The 21,656-nt window shown below is 49.0% G+C and overlaps 1 protein-coding gene across 13 annotated transcripts in view; it reads left to right on the plus strand.

The window, feature by feature from the left end:
* The first annotated feature begins 8,429 nt into the window (after positions 1 to 8,429).
* PCDH17 (protocadherin 17) overlaps positions 8,430 to 21,656 on the plus strand; it is a 135,060-nt gene continuing 121,833 nt past the window's right edge. For 4 of the 13 annotated variants that reach the window (XR_014563918.1, XM_083737789.1, XM_083737795.1 and 1 more), the window contains exon 1: positions 10,377 to 13,045. Coding sequence is in view for 12 of the 13 variants with exons in the window: in XM_083737789.1 (XP_083593915.1) it covers positions 10,445 to 13,045 (2,601 nt within the window). In the remaining variant the exon portion in view is untranslated. Of the gene's footprint in view, positions 13,046 to 21,656 lie in introns of all 13 variants that reach the window. The other 9 variants (XM_083737785.1, XM_083737791.1, XM_083737793.1 and 6 more) reach the window with 6 other exon arrangements.

Genomic DNA, 21,656 nt, shown 5'->3' on the forward strand with positions numbered 1-21,656 from the left:
ACCCCCTGTAATGTATTTTTTAAATTTTAAATTATTATTTATACCGCAGCCACTCTGGGCGGCTCCCAAAAGAATATTAAAAGCACAATAACTGTCCTCTTACCAGGTATTTTTACCTTTGATTTCCCCAAAAAGCTAAACAACTTTGGCTGCCCCCTCCAGCAAAAATCCTGGCTATGCCCATGTCCCCACCCCTTTCTTTATTATTGGCTTTACGCCTGAATGTGGGGGGAGATGTGATTTAGCAGTCGTGGCTGGTGCCTTCGCATCTAGTTTAGCCTGAAGGTGTTTCAGTGTGCTGGGGAGTCAGAATGGACAGCAGCTTCTTGTTGAGCGTATGCTCAGCACGTCTGAACTGCTTTGCAGGGCTTCCCTGGCATAAGTGAGGGGTGAACTCATCGTGTAACAACATTAGCTATTGCCATAGAATCAAACTGCATTAATTGAAGTGTACTAACTGTGATGACACAACTGTTCAGTCGAGCTCATGTTTAATGAAATTTTAAACATCTAGAGAGATTGGTCAAGAAACCTTCTGTTTGTTTATTTATAAGAACAAAGACATTATCAGTACTTAGCAAACAGCAGGAGAGACAAACGAGATAATGAAGAGTGCCGATTATGTTAGCAAAAACTAATAAAAAATGCAAAAACTGCCATAACGAAACTGGGCTTGAAAATATGTTTCAAAATTCTGTTGGTGAACTAAAGCATCAACTTGTGTAACTCAGTGTTCATGCTCAGAAGTTCTTAGTATGTTCTAGGGCCCTGTACGCCTCAGCGAAATGCGTGTAAGTGGGGAGCCCCCTGCAATGCAGCTTCCCACCCAACAGCTGTTGAGCAGGGTAGTGTGGTAGCGGTGAGAGCTCCCATGCATCATTTTGGAGCCTTTTCTTTATTGACTTTTGGCTCACTGACATCCTCTTCAGGCTCTGGGGAGGGTCTCCTCATGAGCCACAAGGACTTTCCAGCTCTCTCCTGCCATTTCAGGTTTGAATTGATTGATGGATGGATTGATTGGAATTGTTTATTTATTTTCCAGTGCCGCACGTATACACGGTTGAGCACAAGTTGAATGTGTGTGGGGGACGCCTGTACTCTAAAACTTAGGTGTGTCAATGAGTCAAACACACCTGCCTCTCTGATGTGGCAAGCATGCTTGTGGCTGTCTCTTTCAACTTTTGAGGTGTACACATAAAAGACCTTTGATGCACACCTACAAATGTAAATGTAAAGTGTCCTTTGGCCCTTGACTAGTGGGCAAGAATGTTTCTGGTATTTTCTGAGTTTCTAGATTTCTTGTTGCCACTCGTTTTGCAAACTGTCACTATTTTGTGACTGGGAATCAGTTGCATACTGACAAATTCAGGGTGATCAGCTGAAGTGAATTGGGCACTCTTGCCCAACAAACCCAATGCCAAAACAAAGGAAAAATTGCAGTGTCAATTTTGGGTAACATAGCATCATATAAACTGCAAATAAACCAAAATGAATGCTGAATGAGCACCTGGAAATGACTCCCGTACCTATAAAAGATAATTCTGTTTGCAGTAGCTTGCCCTTTTCTGAGACCTGAGACCAGCATAATTTGTGTATTGAGATGCTTGTGAAGAACGTCCAGCAGGCTTTTAGACTGAATTCTGATTTTAGAGTTTTAACTGATTTTTAGTTTCATTATATTACATCTCCTGCACACTGCTTAAAGATGACTGTGATTGAGCAGTATATGAATTGTCAAACTAAATTAAAAAATAAATAAACTGTAGCACTGTGGGAGGGTCTCATGGGGGACTCTGTGGCTACTTCTGCTGTGAGTAGGGGGAGAAATTTGCTCAGTTTGCGTTTTGAACTGACCCGATTCTCTGGCCCAGAACTTATACATGAACTGAAACACAGCAATCAACTGGATTACACACTTCTCTGAGTTTTGCAACACTGTTTCAGTTTTTAAAAAATGTGCACAACTTGACTTTTATGGAAGAAATGCATTTTAAACAATGTGCATTTTAGGGGAAGATTGTGTACAAAGTGTATATAATACGTGAACAAAGTTTTAAATACTGTATGTATAAGTGTGTATATATCTGCAAATAGGAAGAAAGAAACCTAAAGCTGAGTGCATGTGAAACTGACATGACATCTGTCCATCCCTAGCTGTGATTACTCATTTCTAACATCAAAAGTGCTCATGTGGACAGGCAGCGTGTATAGGCAGATAAATGCACACTTTAAAGCTGAGTCACAAATGCAGGTGGGATGGTAATGTCCTCTCATTTTCCCATGGAGCAGCACATCTGCCTTTCTTGGCCCTCTCCCTCCCCTCTGCTCCTAGTGCCAAGTGTGGTGCTGCTTCTAACCTTGCACTTGTGTTCCACAGGGAGCAATGGTGCACCTCCTTGGAAGGAAATGGCAGCTGCCCTCGTGATTCCAGTCTGGCGCACGGAGAGGATGTGGTGGGAGGGGAATGGTTGCACTTCCTGTTTGTGGGGTTCCAATGACAAAGAGAGTAATTAAAAACACCAGGTTAAAATGAAGCACTTTTATTCCAACAGGAGATACTTCTGCATTTGCTTGATTTTCCCATTGATCTCTGTGTGGCTTTGGGGATAAAGTCCTCCGCATGCTTCCTTAGAGCATATGTGTCATGGACTGGCTGCATGCAGAGCAGGGATGGGAAGCCCCAGCTGGGGACTTTGGTGCTGTTCTCTCCTCCTGGTGGAGAGTGTGCTAAGCCTCAAGTTTTGAATCTAGCCAATTCTTTTGTTATCCACCCCACACATGTAAGTCACAGGGATTTAATTCCCCCACGAGTGTGCCCAACTTCAGGGTAAACGTATCTTAGTATCATGCTGCATTGTGCATACGCTTGGCTGAATCGTGTCCTTTTCTAGTAGGCATGTCAGGCACCACAAAGTCTGGGTCAGCTAGAAGATTAATCATAGAAATATGCGGCCACAAATGGCAGGGACTATATCTGCAAATATGTCAAAACTTTCCCCCCAAGCTTTAAGCTTGCAATAGGATTGCCTTGCTGCTAATTGGTATGTTTTCCCCAGAAGAGTGAAAATTCTAACCTTTTACTTGACAGATATGTGGGTAAAATGCCACATAACAATTTGAAAGCTTATCTACAGTATGCTCTTTACCATTTTTTGTTTACACTCGAAACTCACACAACAATATACAAATACTGAGGAGGCAAAAAAGCACAAGCAAAAGTGTAACCTAAAAGGTTGTTTCAACAAATGCTTAAAGAGCCACTGGCAGCTGGTTTTCAGTGATGTTAAAACAAAACTGCTTTTCCTTTTTCCAAAAAACGATAGCAAAATGGCAATATTTTTGTCAGTATGAGATCCCCCCATCCATTATCCCCTGATAAGCAAAGGTTCCCAGTTGCATGGAGGTTTCTAAGCGGGTGCAACTGAACACATGCAGAAGCCTCCTTCAGATCTTCATGCTCACACCTTTAACCTTCATGTGTTCAGGGAAAAGCTTGTGTGTTCAATTCAAGCCTTTGTGTAAGCTTGCTTGCTACCAGCGCTTTCTCCACATGGAGATCACTTGATGATCTAGTGAAGTATAAGATTCATCAGGCGTTTTTAGTGTCCACCTCAACCACATTAATATACCATTCCCCTCATGTGTTTATATATGTGGCACCACTATGTATAAAGCATGAAACATAAAGGGTTATTTAAAAACATGACTCAATAATTTCAGCAAACCAGTAGCACCTTTATTTACTGATGAAAAGTCATTGGATAACGGCCACAACTTCTTTAGCACAACATGGTTCTGGGGAACGACATCAGTTGATCCAGAGCAAGCAAACAAAAGAGGTGGGAAAATTCTACAAAACCAATATTTACTAGGGAATTGTGGGTGACTTCCAGTGATGTCTGCTTGCTTATGGACAAACACTTGAAAAATAAGACTTCTGGTTTCTCATTTTTCCCCTACATGTGCCTTCCATGTGCTCTCCAAATCAGTTCTGGATGGTTCCTCAAACCTCCAAAACTGATACAGAGGTAAAAGAGGAAGTAGAAGCCTCACTGTGTGAGCCCCACTGCGTGAGCTCACTCCCATTATATTGGATCTCACCTCAAATTCCCAATGATTTCATTGTACTATAATTGTAAGGATGAGGTCCATCAAGATTGTAATTTGAAAATTACAAAAAAGAAAATATGAATTCATTGTTGAAAACTGTTTATATAGATAATAAAACTATTGCAATTCACCAAATAACTAACATACCCCATTGCCTCCTCAAAAGGACTGATTTGTCAAACTTCCATAAACCTTATGAAAAACATTGGGCAGTGGCTGTTTTTGGTAGTGGTCTTGTTCTTTGTTTAAATGGAACTCCATTTAAACTATGTGCTTTTTGCAATAATTAAGATGCTCATCCCATGTGGATCATGTCTCTATTCTACTACTTTGTAGTGGAAGATTCTGTGGTGGTAACAGATGTTTTTTCTTTTGTCGGAGGGGGAGTTAAGGAAAAAAAAGGCACGTAGAACAACATGACGCATCTCAGTTATAAAACCTGCTAGAATTCCTAAATAAATTATAGGGTGTAGCATGATAGACATTAGAAACAACACAGCATTTTGGTTCATTAAAGACCAACATAGCACATTTATACTGTAATGAGTTTTGCGAACTTCAGTCCCTTTGTCAGATGCATGACATGTTATCCTGGGGGAGGAGGGGTGGCTGCTGTGAACAGCAACGTCAGAGAGATATCAAATGCAGAAAAGCAGTTGTTGATAACACAGACATCCTAACATTAGCAATGCCATTAACACATACTGGGTTGCTCCTTCTCAGTACCATTCTAACCTCTAGAAATAAAAGACCATCTAACTTTTTTTAAAAAAGAGCTGAAACCACTCTGTGGTGCGAATGAGCGTGCACCACCCGCCCGTTTCAGTAGTCTTTGGGGCGCCACCCGCTGCGCCGGGTCCAGGGCACCCTTTGCTCCTTGCCAGCGAACATGCCCCCAAGGCCGTGCTACTGGCTCTGCGCACTAGAGGGAGGCACAGCCTCATCGCAAGGCGGATCCCCCCCCCCTTCCTATGGAGAAGATAAAGCACGGCCAAACTTTGCAAGGTGCATTGCAACCACCGCAAGCAGCAGCGCAGATGGAGCACCCGCCCGCGGCTCGCAGTTTTATCTGACTAGACGTTGTTGTTGTTATGAATTTGCAAAGTTGCGTGACTGGCTGAGCGAGTGAAAGAGGCGTGGGCGCTGCAGCAGGAGGCATTCCCCACCGCGCATCCCAGGATCTTTTTATGATCCTGGGAGATCCTTTCTCAGCCAATCGCATCCTGAGTTTCAGTCTTCTCCGGTGCTGCTCAGTGCGATGCTACTTAAGCCGCAGCGAATGGATGCATGCAGGACGTGATGCGCTTTTGTGGGTTTTGTTCCCTTTTCTCTCCCCCCGCCCCCCGCTCGCGCGCCTTTCCCCCTTTCTTTTTGCACAATTCTGTATCGGCTTGACAATGGCGAGCAGAGGCGGCAGCAGCAGCAGCGCCGTTCTGCACGGCTAGCTGCCCATTTGCAGGCTGCCGAGGGGGCTTGGCTGGGGAGGCGTCTCGAGGAGGACAGGAACCGGAATGCAAATCCTCCCAAGACGCGTCTCGGACTGAGATTTATGAACAGCGTCGCTCGAGAAGAGTCCCAGCAGTTATCCTGGGAGAAATCTGCCAAGCCCCAGAAAAGAAGAAAAAAGGAAAAAAAGAAACCCGGCCCTTTAGATAATTTCCAGAGGCTTTTGTAATTGCCCTCACAATCTGATATTCTCTCCCTCCCTCCCATCCTTAAGTGATTCATGTCAGTCTCTCACGCGGGAGTCATTCACAATTTATAAATGGCAACCTGACTTTAGTATTTATGAATCGAGATCAATGCTTTAAGCAATCAAAAACGTTCACCTTTCCCCAAATGCCTCCTGGAGGGGGCGAGGGCGAGTCTGCGCGCGTTATTTCCCTGCAAGTTTGTTGTTCACGACTAACACCTCCAACCACAGCGGAGGGAGGCCCAGAAGGCGACCCTGCGCACCTCCCCGCCTTCTCTTCCTGGGGGGGAGTCCCAGCCCTCCTCTGCTGCCGGGTTTGCTTCTCTCGAGATCGCGCAGGAAGCAAAGCGAGCGAGGCGTTCTCCTTTCTGCCCTGGACCTTTTTTCATTCTCTTATGAGAATGAAGGTGGAGGACAGGGTGCACCTGGGGAAATCCCCTTCCTGGGTACAATAAGGCACGGTGGTGTGCGGATTCCCCCTCCCGCTACTGAAGACTTGCGTGGCAAAGAGGAATTAGGGGGGGGGGACGGACATCCCAAGTGTAAGGGGCTTAAGGCCTTCTTTCCATGCCAGGGCAGGGCTTAGCCTTAGTAGGAATAATGAAGAGAGCGCCCTTGGCCAGGCGCACAATGCTTTCCTTCCCCAGCCAGTCCTGACGTGTCTTGAACGGAGATTTCCAGAGCAAGTGACGAGTTGGGAGCAACAGCGCGGCCTTGGCCCCCGATGCGTTTACACCTCTACTAGGACTGGGAGAGCCGGGAGGAACACGACGCCTAGTGAACTCTCGGCTGTTATTTCTGGTCCTCATTGAGAAGGAAGGGCAGCTGTAGACCAGGGTGCCGAAGACCAGGGTGTCTACAGGATCTCAGCTCCCCTCCCTTCTCAACGAGGACCAGAAACTTTTGTTTCAATTACAGTGCCCAAAGTTGGCGAAGAGCTGCGTGCCTCGGGAGCCACCCCACAGACTTGCAGCCTTGTCTCCGCCGCCGCCTGCCCGCCGACCCCAGCGCACCTAGTTTTTAGTTGATTAAAAATATTTTAAATTCGCGCCTTAACCTCAGGAGGGTTGGCTTGGTGCAAATCATTGCGCTCTTTGAGTAGCGGAGAAAGGGGACTTTGGATGCGTTTATGTGCCGCCCCTTTGCGCGGGACTGAATCGGATCATCTTCGCCTTGTTAGCGCTTTTGCAAAAGGGTGACCGAGGAGCGCTGGCACCCTTGCGAGTAGTTCAGTGACCTCTCCGCTACCTTCCCCAAAGCTGCTTCCCATAGCGTCACTCTCGCGTCCACTGCGCGACTGCTTGAATTGCGCAGCTTCTCAAGGGCGCGAGTGCGGAGCTCCTCGCGTCCCCTCCACCCCAGCCTCTCCCAAAGGACGCCTAGCAGGGCGTGGGCAGGCCAGTATACCTTCCCCTAGGCTGGGGGCAGAAGGACCCGTTGGAACCTCAAACCCCCCCCCCTCCTTATTTTGCAACAGCCATCAGTCAAGAAAGATGGCAAGGGGGTGTTGTCGAGAGAGGCCCAATGGGGTGCTGCTCGCTGCAAACTGGCAACAGGTTTGCGTTGTGTTTTCTCATGCGTTTCTTGGAAATGGCAAATCCGGATTAAACAAAACGGAGGCGAACGTGGACGAATCTGGCTGCACGCGGGCCCTGCGAAAGGGAGGGGGAGCTGCATACAGCGTGAGGCGCGTCCCCTAGAAAAAGCCCCCGGAGCAGAAGGAGAGGCCGCGTCGCCCGCGCCCCGTCCCGCTTTCCGCTCCCGCTTCTCCCCTCCGACTCCCTTCTCCTCAATGACAGCGAAGCCCGGGGGGTTCTGGCCCCGCCCCGCGGCAGCCCGGCACTCGCCCCTCATTGGAGGCCGGCCCCTCGGCCTCCTCCGCCATTGGCTGGCGAGAAATCAGTATCAATGTTTAAGCGGCGGCGTGAGGTGAATAGAGTCAGTCGGCAAGACGGAGGCGGGAGCCCGCGCGAGAGAGCGAGGGGCTGCGCGGCTGCCGCATCCGGCGAATGCTGCAGAAAGGGAGGAGGGGGAGGCGCCACTGCCGATCCTCCTCCTCCTCTTCCTTGGCTACATCCAACTGTTGCATCTGCCTCCGGTCTTCCCAGCCGTTACCTGCTGCGGGATCGGAGCGGGATGGATTTGCTCGCTGCGGGCTCCGCGCGCCCCCCTGCTGCGCGTGGGGTTTGACCCACTGACCCACCCGCGAGAGGATTTTTTGCTTTCAGGCGTGGGAAGCGACCGAAGCAGCCTTCGCCTTCCAGCGGATTGCAGGATTCGCTCCTGGCCCGTCGATCCTCCTCAGGACTTACATAGAGATACAAAATAACAGCAAGAGAAGACAACTGCTTCTCACGTACATCCAAGCAGTGCCGAAACTTGCCAGAGCTGTGCTCTTCAGATTGCGTGTGTGCGCAGTGCGAGCGTGCGGCGTGTTTCTCTCCCGCCGCCCCCCCCACTCCACTCTGGGTGTTTCTATCACACGTGATACCCAGGAAAACAAGGGGGCACAACAACCTTGCATCCCAAAGCAGCGTTGTGGGGGTGGGGATTCCAGGCTGCTTCTCGCCCTCTCGGACCCTCCTTCAACCTCCAGGGGCCGAGGCGAGCAGAAGTGGATCCGAGGCCAGCACCCTCCCCACATCTGGCCTCCCCCCAGCTCTGCGTGGATTGCAACAAATGGCATTATTTTTAAAAGCAGCCTCTTTTCCTGCTCCCACTCGGCGCTTCTGAGACTGTAGAATTGCCTCCTCCAGCCCGGACTGCCGGGGGGGGGGGGTCTTGTGTGTCCAGAGCCCTGGAAGCTGCAACTCTCGCCTGCCCCGGAGCAACGTGAGGCGCTACTGACTGGGTGCTCTGTGCTTTCTGTTTTTGCTCGGCGAGCTTTGACTCACCCGGACGCTTCGAAACACCTGCAGTTCTGGCTCTGGCTTCCATGGACGACAGCCGGGAGAGAGGGAAGACTGTTCTGTGAAATCCTGACATCCCGTCCAAGGGAGGGAGTTGTGCGTGTGTTTGTTTTAAAGACCCTTCATCCACCAGCAATAACGCCCCCTCCCGCCAGCCAACTCCACCCCCCTTAAAAATCTCTCCCCATTTTGCTGTCGCTCCACAGACACGTATTTCTTTAAAAAGCTTGTGAAAATGCACCGAAGCTGCTGGCTGCTGCAGCCTCATGATTTTCCCTCCCAGTTTCTGAGAGCATTTTTTTTTAAAATAAAAGGATTCGAAAATATTTTTTTTAGCCAAGCTGTGTGAGCTCTACTCGGTGAAGAGGACAAAAGTGGCATTTGCGGTGGGGAGGAGATGGAGGCGCGAGGAAGAAAAGGGGGGCGATTGAAGGCGCTGCCTCGTGAATGCAAAGGCTGTTTCCCCTTTTAGGGAGAGACTTCGTGCGCGCGTCTCTCTCTCTTTCTCTCTCTCTCTCTCTCTCTCTCTCTCTCTCACACACACACACACACACACACAGCGCCCACCTCTCGCTTCCCCCCTCCCCCCTTCTATGCGCCCAGCCATGAGTTGCCTGTTGATTTCCTCTTGACGGCCAAGACAGAGAGCGAGGCAGGCAAACTGAAATTAAACTGCAGCGAGGAAAGTGCAGAGCTCTCGCAGACACGCACAGAGGCAGCAGCGAGAGGCGGGCGGGCGGGCGGGCGAGGGGCTCGTCGCGGTGGCGGCGGCGGCGGCGCCACGAGCAGCAGCGGCGGCGGCTCCTCCCGATCTCCCAGGCGCAGCATCCCCCGGCGTGCCTCTGACGGGGCCGGCGGCTGATTTTTTCTCTTTTTAACTGACCCCCCTCCCCGTCTCGTTTTGCCGAGAGACCCACTGCAAATCCGGAGGAGGAGCGGCTGTGTCGGGCTCTGAATCATCTCTCTCCCCCCCTTCCTCCCGGAGGAGGATCTGGCGTGTAGGACCTACAAACCTGCAGAGACCCGGCTCTTTCGGGGGGCTTCTGGACACCGCGCTTTGCCTCCCCTCCCATTGAGAACATTATTTCTGGCGCCGCAGGAGGCGGCCAAGCGGGCGGCGGGTCCAGCCTGAGAGATGCGGCGCTCGGCAGCAGCACAGCCGGCGAGATTGCATCGGCGACTGCAGCAAGAGGCTCGCTGAGGAAACCCGGCAGCCGGAGCCGTCAGGCGTCGCTTCCCCGCCGCCGCCGCTCCCCCCCCCCGCAAGTCTTGGCCGAGCGACTGCGGCCCCCTCCCCGCCCGGCGGCTGCTCGCCCCTCCCTGGCCGCGCTGGCGGGGCTGCGCTTCTGGGCCAGGCGCCTTGGAGCGAGGAAGCGCTTCCGTGAGAACAGGCGCGCACTCTCGCCCTCAAGTCCCTGCATTTGAGGAGATTTCTGCTTCGGGTCCAGAAAAGAAGCTGCGCGGCTCTGAATTATTCTCTCCGCCCCGCTCGCGCCCCGCACCCCGAAGTTGGACGCAGCAAGGGGGACCCGCCCGCCCGCCGGCCCGCGCGCTGCCTCCATGGTGGGGCTGGCGGGTCTGCGCGGATCTTGGCCAGCAACAGGTCCTGGAACTTGAGCGAGGCGGCGGCGGCGAGCCGGGGCGCAGCGAGGCGGCGGGCGCGACTCCCGGCCGCGGGGAGCGACGGCAGAGCGGGCGGCCTCGTCGGGGGGCTTGGTGGGCGCGCCCGGGGATGTGGCCCCTTTCGGCCTGCTGCCTGCTGCTGTGCTGGGCTCTGCCTGCCCTGGCGCTCAAGAACCTGAACTACTCGGTGCCCGAGGAGCAGGGCGCCGGCACGGTGATCGGCAACATCGGCCGCGATGCCCGGCTGCAGCCCGGCGCGGGCGGCGGGTTGCCGTCCCTGGAGCGCGCCCGCGGCGCCAAGTCCACCTTCCGCGTGCTGGAGAACTCGGCGCCGCACCTGCTGGACGTGGACGGCGAGAGCGGCTTGCTGTACACCAAGCAGCGCCTGGACCGCGAGGCGCTGTGCCGGCGGAGCGCCAAGTGTCAGCTGTCGCTCGAGGTTTTCGCCAACGACCAGGAGATCTGCATGATCAAGGTGGAGATCCAGGACCTGAACGACAACGCGCCCGCCTTCCCGTCGGACCAGGTGGACCTGGACATCTCCGAGAACGCGGCGCCGGGCACCCGCTTCCCGCTGGCCAGCGCCCACGACCCGGACGCCGGCGAGAACGGGCTGCGCACCTACGTGCTCACCCGCGACGACTACGGCCTCTTCTCGCTCGACGTCAAGGCCCGCGGCGACGGCACCAAGTTCCCCGAGCTGGTGGTGCAGAAGCCGCTCGACCGCGAGGAGCAGAGCCACCACACGCTCGTGCTGACGGCGCTCGACGGCGGCGACCCTCCGCGCTCGGGCACCGTGCAGCTCAACGTGCGCCTCATCGACTCCAACGACAACAGCCCCGTCTTCGAGGCCGCCTCCTACGTGGTGGAGCTGCCCGAAAACGCGCCGCTGGGCACGGCCGTCATCGACCTCAACGCCACCGACGCCGACGAGGGCACCAACGGCGAGGTGCTCTACTCGTTCAGCGGCTACGCGCCCGAGCGGGTCCGCGAGCTCTTCAGCATCGACCCGCAGACGGGCCTGATCCGCGTCAAGGGCAACCTGGACTACGAGGAGGGCGGCCTCGTTGAGATCGACGTGCAGGCGCGCGACCTGGGGCCCAACCCCATCCCGGCCCACTGCAAAGTCACCGTGCGCCTCGTCGACCGCAACGACAACGCGCCCACCATCGGCTTCGTCTCGGTGCGCCAAGGGGCGCTGAGCGAGGCGGCTCCTCCCGGCACCGTTATCGCCCTGGTGAGAGTGACGGATCGTGACTCGGGCAAAAACGGGCAGCTGCAGTGCCGGGTGCAAGGGGATGGCAGCGGCGGGGACGGGGCCGTGCCCTTCACCCTGGAGGAGAACTATGACAACTTGTACACCGTGGTGACAGACCGGCCTTTGGACAGAGAGGTGCAGGACGAGTACAATGTCACCATCCTGGCGAGGGACGGGGGCAGCCCTCCACTCAACTCCACCAAATCCTTCTCTGTCAGGATCCTGGACGAGAACGACAACCCTCCCCGCTTCAGTAAGAGCCTCTACGTGCTGCAGGTCCCTGAGAACAACATCCCCGGGGAGTACCTGGGCTCTGTGCTGGCCAAGGACCCAGACCTGGGGCAGAACGGCACAGTGTCCTACTCCATCCTGCCAGGGCACGTGGGTGACGTCTCCATCTACACCTATGTCTCCGTCAACCCCACCAATGGCGCCATCTATGCCTTGCGTAGCTTCAACTATGAGCAGACCAAGCACTTTGAGTTCCATGTGTTGGCCAAAGACTCTGGCTCCCCCCACCGAGAGAGCAACGCCACCGTCCGCGTCACTGTCCTCGATGTCAATGACAACGCTCCTCTCATTGTCTTGCCAGCCCTCATCAATGATACCGCCGAGCTCCAGGTCCCGCGGAACGCTGGCGTTGGGTATCCCGTGGGCACTGTCCGTGCCATGGACAGCGATTTTGGGGAAAGTGGGCGCCTCACCTACGAGATTGTGGAAGGCAATGAGGAGCACCTCTTTGAGATGGACCCAACCAGTGGGGAGATCCGCACACTGCACCCTTACTGGGAAGAGCTGAGCCCTGTGGCTGAGCTGGTGGTCAAGGTCAGTGACCATGGAAAGCCCAGCCTTTCCGCAGTGGCCAAGCTGATTGTGCGGGCCTTGGCTGGACCTCTGCCTGAAGCAGGTGAGCCCCGGGTGAATGGCGAGCAGCACAGGCGACCCCACTGGGACCTGTCCCTGCCTCTGATCGTCACCCTGAGCACCGTTTCCATCATCCTCCTGGCTGCCATGATCACCATTGCCGTGAGGTGCAAGCGGGAGAACAAGGAGATCCGCACCTACAACTGCCGCATTGCTGAGTACAGCCACCCCCAGCTGGGTGGAGGGGGGGGTGGCGGAGGGGGTGGCGGAGGCAGCAGCGGGAGCAAGGGCAAGAAGAAGAAGATTAGCAAGAACGACATTATGCTCGTGCCCAGTGAAGGGGAGGACAGCCGGGGGCCCCTCAATGTCATGAACGTGGTCAGCAGCCCCTCTTTGGCCACCTCCCCCATGTACTTTGACTACCAGACCCGGCTGCCCCTGAGCTCGCCCAGGTCGGAGGTGATGTACCTGAAACCCGCCTCCAACAACCTGACTGTGCCGCAGGGGCATGTGGGGTGCCACACCAGCTTCACAGGGCAAGGGACTAACGTCAGTGAGGCTCCCCCGAGCCGGATGTCCATAATTCAGGTAGGAGACTTTTAGAAATCACCCGAAACTCCCTCACTGCCCAGTTGCATTTTAGGTCTGCAGTGAAACCTGCTGAGAGGCCTCTCTCCAGGCATCTCCCAAGATGGGTTGGCTCAGGGTTCAAAAATCTGCCTGCATTTGGGCCTGATTCTTGTTTCAGTTCATTGGTAGCAGGTTGATTGGAAGTTAGGTCAGCAAAATAAAAATAAAAAATGGCACACCAATGAAGCATTACGGTACTGTGAAACTGGTGCACATTTACACCTAAGAACCACTATGTTTGATCAGGTTTCTCAGAACTGGAAATTGGCCAGCAGAGGTGCTTTGTCTGAGGTTTCACTGTAATATTCCCAGGGAAAATGGGTAGGCCCATCCCTCGCTGCTAAGTGGAGATGGTAGATATTGTTCAGTTTGATAAAAAATATATCTACATATATGGGGTTTGATTTGAGGGAATTTGCAGATGCAGTGTATGTAGCTCTCCATTCGTGTATGTCAAGGTGAATTCTGTTTGCAAATGTATGTTTTCATGTTTAGAATGTCCTATTAAATATATCTGTACACAGAGATATACTGTACACATAATATTTATATTTGACATAAGAGTACTGTGTGTCCTTATCACTTTTTCTTCATGACCAAAAGAACTAAGCAGTTAAAAGAGACATAAATTCTGCAGTGAGATTTGCTAGATTGCTACTATCTTATGAAAGTTAAACACTTTGAAATTCCACAGAAAAGGTTTTAGCCATGTGCCGTTACCCGCCCCCCGCCCCCCGTTGGCTCAGATTGTGCTTAACTTCAACTGGATTGAGAATATATGTTTAGCCGCGTATATGTTTAATTTATATGTTTAGCTCCACTTCATGGGATTCAAATATACAAACAAATAAATAAAAAGGAAGTGAAAGCACAATATTTATTCTTGGCATGAATCGACATTTTGATTTTTGCCTTGTAGCCAAGGACTTCAGGCTGACCCTGCAGGCATGCGTGCTCCTCATTTGATGGCAGCAAATCAAATGGTGACTTGCATGTATGAATGGACCATCAGAGTTTGAATACAATGGATAACATTTTAATATTGTACATTCTCTTGACTATAGTGCTTTTCAGTGGAGTCAGTTCATCCATTCAGCCAGCATTTATCAAGGGTTGCACCGCTGAACTGTCTAGTAGCGAACATGTATGTGTAAATCTGCTCTGAAATGGTTTAATTTTTATGGTGCAACGACATGTGGGGCTACATTATGCTTTTACCTGAAACTGATGGCAGATGTTTGTGGAATGGCAATGATCCAGCCAAAATTAATTACTTTTAAAGTCTAGTAGAGACTGAAGCACATGCACAACTGTCTACCTGTAATGACTAATTCAAACATGCTCATCTTGGGGTGGGTTGCATGCCACTCATCTCTTTACTTGCAAACGAGGGTGGAATGTTGTGCATTGGTTATTGGTTTTAATTCAGAGAAGGAAATTATTTTCTTCAAGGAGGAAGATCATTGGTTTGGAATAATGATGCTATGGAAGTCATCTCCCAGGGTCTCAGTATTTCCAAATCATGCCCTTCTTATTTCAGAAGGCTGTTGTCGAGCTAGTGGGCTATAGATGGCATCTCAATAGCCTGGACCAGGAGGCTTACGTTTAAGCTCAGTTTTGCTGAAACCTGAGGACTTCACTGGGGTGTGTCTCAATCTACACCTAATTCAGGATGAAGTTGTTGCATTCTAGATTGTTCCACTTCGGTTTGCAGGTGGGGGGGGGGTCATATTTTTTCAAACACTGTTTTATGCAAGCTCTCTGCATGGTAGTAAAATACTATATACATTGGGATTCAGCTCTTGTTGATGTGCTGGTCTATTACATGCAGGGAGCGTAAAAAACATGACCCACCCTCACCTAAAATTTGAAGTGGTACATTTCAAAGTTCTACCCCTTCATTTATTCTGCATGATGAGTAGATTGGGTCTAAGCCCTATGGAACAGGACTTGACCTGGGTTTGTTTTCTTCTGTGTACAAATAGTGGTGGTTGTGGAACGATGTTTGCCTATGACAAAACAACCTTGTGCAGGCTCTGGATAATGGCTGCTAAACACGTTGCCAGTGTCGTATGTTTTGTCCCGGGTTGCTTCTACTATGCTGTTCTGAGTCACAGGGGAATGATCTAAGTGTATCAGAAGTGACAGAGACTCATTTATGTTCCAGGCTTAATGGGGAAAGTTGCTCTCTTGCTCTTGGTGCACTGAAAAGAAATTATAATGGGTTTGAGATTTTCATTTCTGCACGATTTCATATACTTAAGGTTGCTACTCTTTTTTGTCTTTCTGCCGCTCGCAGCAATCCTATGCAAACATACGTGGAGTAAGATCCATTGACATTAAGGGGATTTATTTCTGAGTAAATATGTGTGGAATTGGGCTTCAGAAAGCCACTCCCCTACATTCTGTCCTGCTGCAAGTTACACTTCGTCACACTCCAGAGTCACCAAGAGACAGAACACAAAATGTGCCCATACACATTTTGAACTCCCACTCAAATGGTGTTGCTGAATGGCTCATGTTTCAAGTTCCTATGTAGGTGAATAGGCTGTTGTTCATTTCTGGGGGTGGGGAGTGCAGCTCTTGGAACCAATGTTGAGGGGAGAGCCAAAAGGAATCCTGTGGGCCTCCAGCATGCCCCCCCCCCCGCCCATATAATAGATTGCCATCCACACTTCCCTGGTACGTCATTATGATGGACTAATCTCCAATTGCTCTGCTGAGGCTGGGGTGCTGATATCTGGCAGGCCTTAGGCCCAAATACTGCAGTCACTGATCCAGCAGAGTTATGTCTTTTAATAACTGCAAACCCCCTTGTAAGGTCACTGTGAACGATTCTTCAATTCCCACTATTGAGTTGTATTACAGAAACAATTTCATTTTATGCTTATCATGAATGTGTGTTGCTATCAATTAGGTGAGCTGAGCAATACTCAAAATTTGAAATTGATTTTAACAAAAAGTGACACTTGGAGGAAGAATATCAGGTTAGGGCAGAACGGAAGGTAATTTGATTTATAATTCATGCATTTAAAATGGATATTTTTTTTCCTAGTGGCATTTGTCTAGATCATGTCTGTCTTAAAAATGTAAAATGGAGTAATTAGAATACCAAACCCTCTAAAACCCACCCTCTCCAAAACCATTTTTATCTAGTGTAATAGTTACTTAAATCTTAGAGAATTATATTTTGCTAAAACCATGTAATTATCCATCTATAGCAAATAACACATGTATTGATGGTGCTGAATCATTAAAGATTTTAATGTAGTGTAAAATCCCAGTTGGCAAACATGACTTGTTTTCCTTTTTTACATTGTAATACTGCATAATATCTTTTTGTCCTGAAATTTATATAAAACTGAAAGAGGAATTTCCTCCCTTAAAAAGGTGTTCTGTGGTTTCTGTATATATGTAATAAAATGCTAACCATGGATGGGAACTAACTGCAGGATCTGTAACATGGTGTGGCAGAGGGGATTATGGAGTCAGCAGACTAAATTTCCCCTCCTTTTTTCCACCTGGGAAAATCAGGGGCCCCAGGGTTTAGGCCATAAGTCATAGTGCCCCTGGCGTTACATGTTCTCGAAAAAGATATTTCAATCAAGTGGTAGGTGACTGATTTCTGTGGGTTGTGGTTATGAGGCTCCTTGGGTACAAGCTGAGGAGCTACTTCTAATCTGCAGCTAGTAATGGAAACCTCCATCCTGGAGCTTAGGACAGAATCTTAGAGCTTCTGCTCCAGCCTCATGGTCTGTGTGGGAGCTGCAGTTGGCCATCCAGCCCCTGCTTAAATGCCTCCTGTGAGGCTTCTCCTGTCTTTTCCTGGGCAGAAATGTCACTTTCCTTCATTTTTGGCTTGAAAATGCTAGGATAGGGAAAGGCTCGTTGAATTGCTCCATTTCATGCAATGGTACAGATGGACCAGTGCTAGAAACCCAGGTTAAGGGAGTTAAATAAAAATACTTCCTCAGAAATGAATACGAATCTTGACCCAGCAGGCCAGGATGCCTCAAGATGCTGGCGCTAGCGTGAAATAATACTCTTTCCCTCAAATAACATGGGCTTTAAAAGGAAGCGACTGCGTTATTAGCTGGCTCTTCACCTTTCCTACACAAGTGTCGCAGTCATATGGTACGGTACAGCTTTTCTGGGACTATATCACATCAGGCTGCAGCTGGAGGAATCTCATGTTTGAATTCTTTCCCATGGGGAAATATAAAAATCTCCCTGCAGAAGGAAAAGTAACTGATGTGTTGGATTTCTGTGTCTCTTTTCACAGTGGCAAATAATCCAAGTGTAGAAAGTTATCAGTGCACCTGATGTTGATACCTCAAATTCAAATTTCAGTAAGAATCACAACAGCCAAAGTGCTAAAATAGTTCAAATGTTTTTTGGGATGTGTTTTAAAAAGGGAACCCCAATCCCTTACCCCCATACATTTGGAACTGTGAACTCTTTAAATCTCCATGCTTTTTATTCTTCAGAACAAACTGTTAACCCCCCCCCCCCCCCCCAAGATCTACTAGTAAAACTCTCTGGGTGTTTATTTCCTTTTTGCATGATTGCAGAACAGACTACATTTTGTAATACTATGCATCTGGAACAGTTATTGTGTTATAAATCATGAAATCTAAAAGGCAGCACAACATGGCAATTGCAGGAGCAAGGAGTTCTGATCCATTTCCACCCCTTTTAGAACAAGCTCCCACAGAAACAGGAATACTAGCAAGGGTGAAACTTTCTTGGTTAGGGAACTGGCTCTAAAATGGAATAATCCATGGTGGCTGGTTTTCATGTTCAGGTAATCCAGAGGGGATTGCATGGGAGAAAAAGTAGAGCTTCAACTCACCCTTATTTTGGATGTGTAATATAGTATTACGTACTCCTATTATTGTGAGGTTACTCTGGGCTGAGGAGAGTGACTTCCCCAAGTTCAGGGTTCTTGCATTATTCTACAAAACCCTTAACAACTTGGGTCCTTCAGGACCGCCGGACTCCTTACATCCTTTAGGCCCTCTCCTAGTTGGATGTGCAGGCCTTGATGAATACTCAAAAAATAAAATCCAGAAGGCATATTATGTGTAAGCTTTTCTCATTACATGGCTAATTATAACTGATTCCCCCCACCCTGTTGTTTCCTGTTTGTAACCTTCATCTGAACCTGCTGGACAGTTAAGTTCTTATACAGACCCAAGTCACTTAAGTAAGGCAAACAGGGATTTGTTCTGTTTCTTTCAGATATAAGCATCCTTGCATGTAAAATCAGAAGAAGAAACCTTGTGTGGATAAGTGCAGTAATTTCATGCTAACAGTCACATACAAAAGGCTTGTTTTTGGGGTGTGTTTTTTTACTTTTGGCATACAAGCCACTCTTTCTTTTTCTCTACATTTTCAGAAAGATGAAAGAGTTGATGGATAAAGGGAAAGCAGCAGATATAGGTTCTTTAAAGTGACATGACAGCAGCATTGAAAACTATCTACATATGCAAGTCGTGCTGATGATCATAGAGAATATTTACGATTGTACTTGTGATCTGGTGCGGAGAGATTTGTAAATATAGCAAGAGTGGAGACAGAATAAGAGAACCACGGCTGCAGATTTTTATTGAGCAGTGGCAACAAAAAAGGCCATTTTGCAAGAAACTCTCAAGCTGAGAATCGCCACGGTTTGCTGTGGTAGGCAGTCCTGTAACATTTTAAGATAAAGTACAGATCGTTCATAATACTTCCAGGCACCTGATGTTTACGATGTGCTGACAGATTACTGTCAAATCCCAATGCAACCTCATCACCAGGTGTCCCTAGTAGCATCTGAGAAGAGAAGAGACTTCGGGGGGGAAGAAAAAACCCATAAGCTGTGTTCATGCTGTTCATCTATATGTGCTATTGTTGCATTGCTTGCTGTTAGAAACTTCAGTGTGTCTGTTCTGAGAAGGCTTAATAGAGCCTGAGGACACAGCAACAGGAAAGGGGGAGAATTCTTCTTTTTTAAGATGCTGTGTTTATGTTACACACTGAAAAATCCACTACCAAATTTGCCACATACTTCTTAATTTTGTTTTCATCCTTCATGTGTGTAGCAATTTTCAGGTAACAGGAGTTAATGAAATTCACTAGCTGCCTGGATCTCTGGCTGATATTCCTGTTTTGAAAAATAAATAATGAGGGCCTGTGTCCCAGAACTCATGCAGCATGTGCTGAAGGAGGTTTCCTCAGAAGTCAGGCCCAGATGTTTTAATGTGACTTCCTTATTCAGTGCAAGAATTGTACTATTCTGCTTGGGGCTGGTGGCAGCTGGAGGACCACAGATTTCCCCTCTTTCAGTATGCATGCTTAGGAGGATTGCATAGTATCACCATTTTGTTGTAATTACTATGAAGACTGCATGGGACCAAATAATACAAGTGGAATTCAGTGTAGCAGCAAGGAGATTGTTCCGTCAGCCCCTGCATTTCCGCCTCACTGATGGATCATCCTCCCCTCTCATTCCCTCGCATGCTGTTTGGGGGTTGTTGCAACCCCCCCGAGTAGATTTGGGGGAGCAAAGGGGGGGAAGCTCCACTGCGCTAGTGAAAATCCTTGTTCTGGCTTCCAAGAACAGAAGGGGTTCGTTGAAACAATATTTCACCCAAATACGATAGTCAGACCTTCTCAGAAACAGTCTATATAAAAAACATTCAGAACGACTGTATACATTTGTAAATGCTACCTCAGCTGCCATATAAACCGTTCAAGGGCAGGAAATGCCTGATGAGCTGGTCTTTCTTGCAGAGCTGATGGAATGAGCCCTGCTTCTCATCTCTCCCACTGGTTGTGGTTTGTTTAAACTAATTTTGGTAAGAAGAAACCACAGTTCCCTAAGTTTGGGTGCAATGTGCAGCTTTTAAGCTGCTCCTCTAGCAGAGAGGAAAGGAAGTACCTGAATCCAAGTCTTTCCGCAGCTCATTCCCAACCCCCTCAGCTGTGGTTTTTGTGTTGTGATTGTCTGAACCAGGCCAGGGATCTGTGTTAAGCCACCCAGTGATTTTATGTCAAAGACAAGATTTGAACTTGAGATTTCTTGTTTTTTTAGCAAAGTCCGTCACTATCCAGAAATTGTACTGAGAAGCCTCAGATCTAGATGCTTTACAAAGAATTGTCAGTATATTTTAAGCGGGCAACTATAAATTATGTCAAATAAATGATCCTTTTAATGTATATTTTAAAAATCAGCCACAAGGGTAAGGATATGATCAGGAAGCAGCTATTTGCTGTGGGAGGGAAGCTGTGCTTTATTGGGGGGGAGGGAGGAATAACTTCCTCTCTTCAGTCCCCGTCCTGAAGGAGGCTCCCCATGGCTCCTGCTTAAAACACACAAAAATACCAGTACATTCAGTGTGATCTTGTATTTAATATAATACCACGTCTAGCCGTAAATGAAGCCTGCTAAGCCCAGCTTGCACAAGTTGTAGATCACCATGACAAAGCCCACTTTGCCAAGCCAAAACACTTCACTCTTTCTCAAAGACCACCTATCCTGGCTTCCTGACCAGTTGCTTTAGAAACCATTAGAGCAGACCTCTCCATCAGGTCTTCAGTCTGAACCCATTTTGGCTGCCCACAATAACCCAGTTGGGATTGCACTTTAGTTTCCCTTTCCTTATACTTTGCATATGGGGAATTGGAAAGCCAGCCTTCCTGGAGGGGAAAATTGGTTCTGGAGATTGACTCTGAGGACTATGTGCTGAAGGCTTAAATAGATTTTCCCATTGTGTTAACCGAGGAACCCTCAGAGTTTGAGAACTTTGAAAGTATGCATACTATGCAGTGAATGTCAGATGGTCCATTCAAATCAAGATGTCCAATTCAGTTGTCTACCCTACTTCCCCTTGGCTCCCACAGCCTGCTTTGAACTGCAAGTGTCACAGTGTAGCTGCAATGAGAAGGCAGATCTGGCAGAATCCCAGTTTCTACACAACTGTCAACTCTTGGCAAGCTAATACATTATTGGATCCTGAAACTCAGTGTCTAAGCTTCTCCAGCTCTTGCTTGTCTCCATCCTTCTTCAGTGCCATCCAGCCTCACTTCTCTAGATCTTAAGTGTGGTTTTTCTCAGACATGTTTTTGCCTTTACCCCTTCATTCTTCAACTTACTTCCTTTATGATCTGCATTCCTTAGCTACCTGACCTATCTATGCAGGTCCTCCTGTCTTTTTCCTTCTCCTTAACAAGACTCAGCAATTTTCCCATAGCTGTTATGTATGCGCAGCCTCCAAGGTGTCACAGCACCACGACCAATTGCTGGGAGGGGTTTCATTGCTGCCATGGTTTGAGGGAGATTGTTGCAACATTGATAGTGAAGCTACAAGATAAGAAGCCAAGAAGGGACATACTGCTTTTGTGAGAATGGAGGATTAATGATGCATTTGAAATGAAAGCACCTTCATTAAATCCACGGTGACACTATTGGTGTTCTCTAGATAAAGAGCAGTTCTGTGGGCTGAAAATGTTATTCAGCAAAACTATTTCCAAGCACCAGAGATACTCAGGCATACTCAGGCACAACAGCATGTGTGGCTGACCAGCA

Source organism: Podarcis gaigeae, assembly GCF_964106915.1.
Source record: "Podarcis gaigeae genome assembly, chromosome: 4".
NCBI lineage: Eukaryota > Metazoa > Chordata > Lepidosauria > Squamata > Lacertidae > Podarcis > Podarcis gaigeae.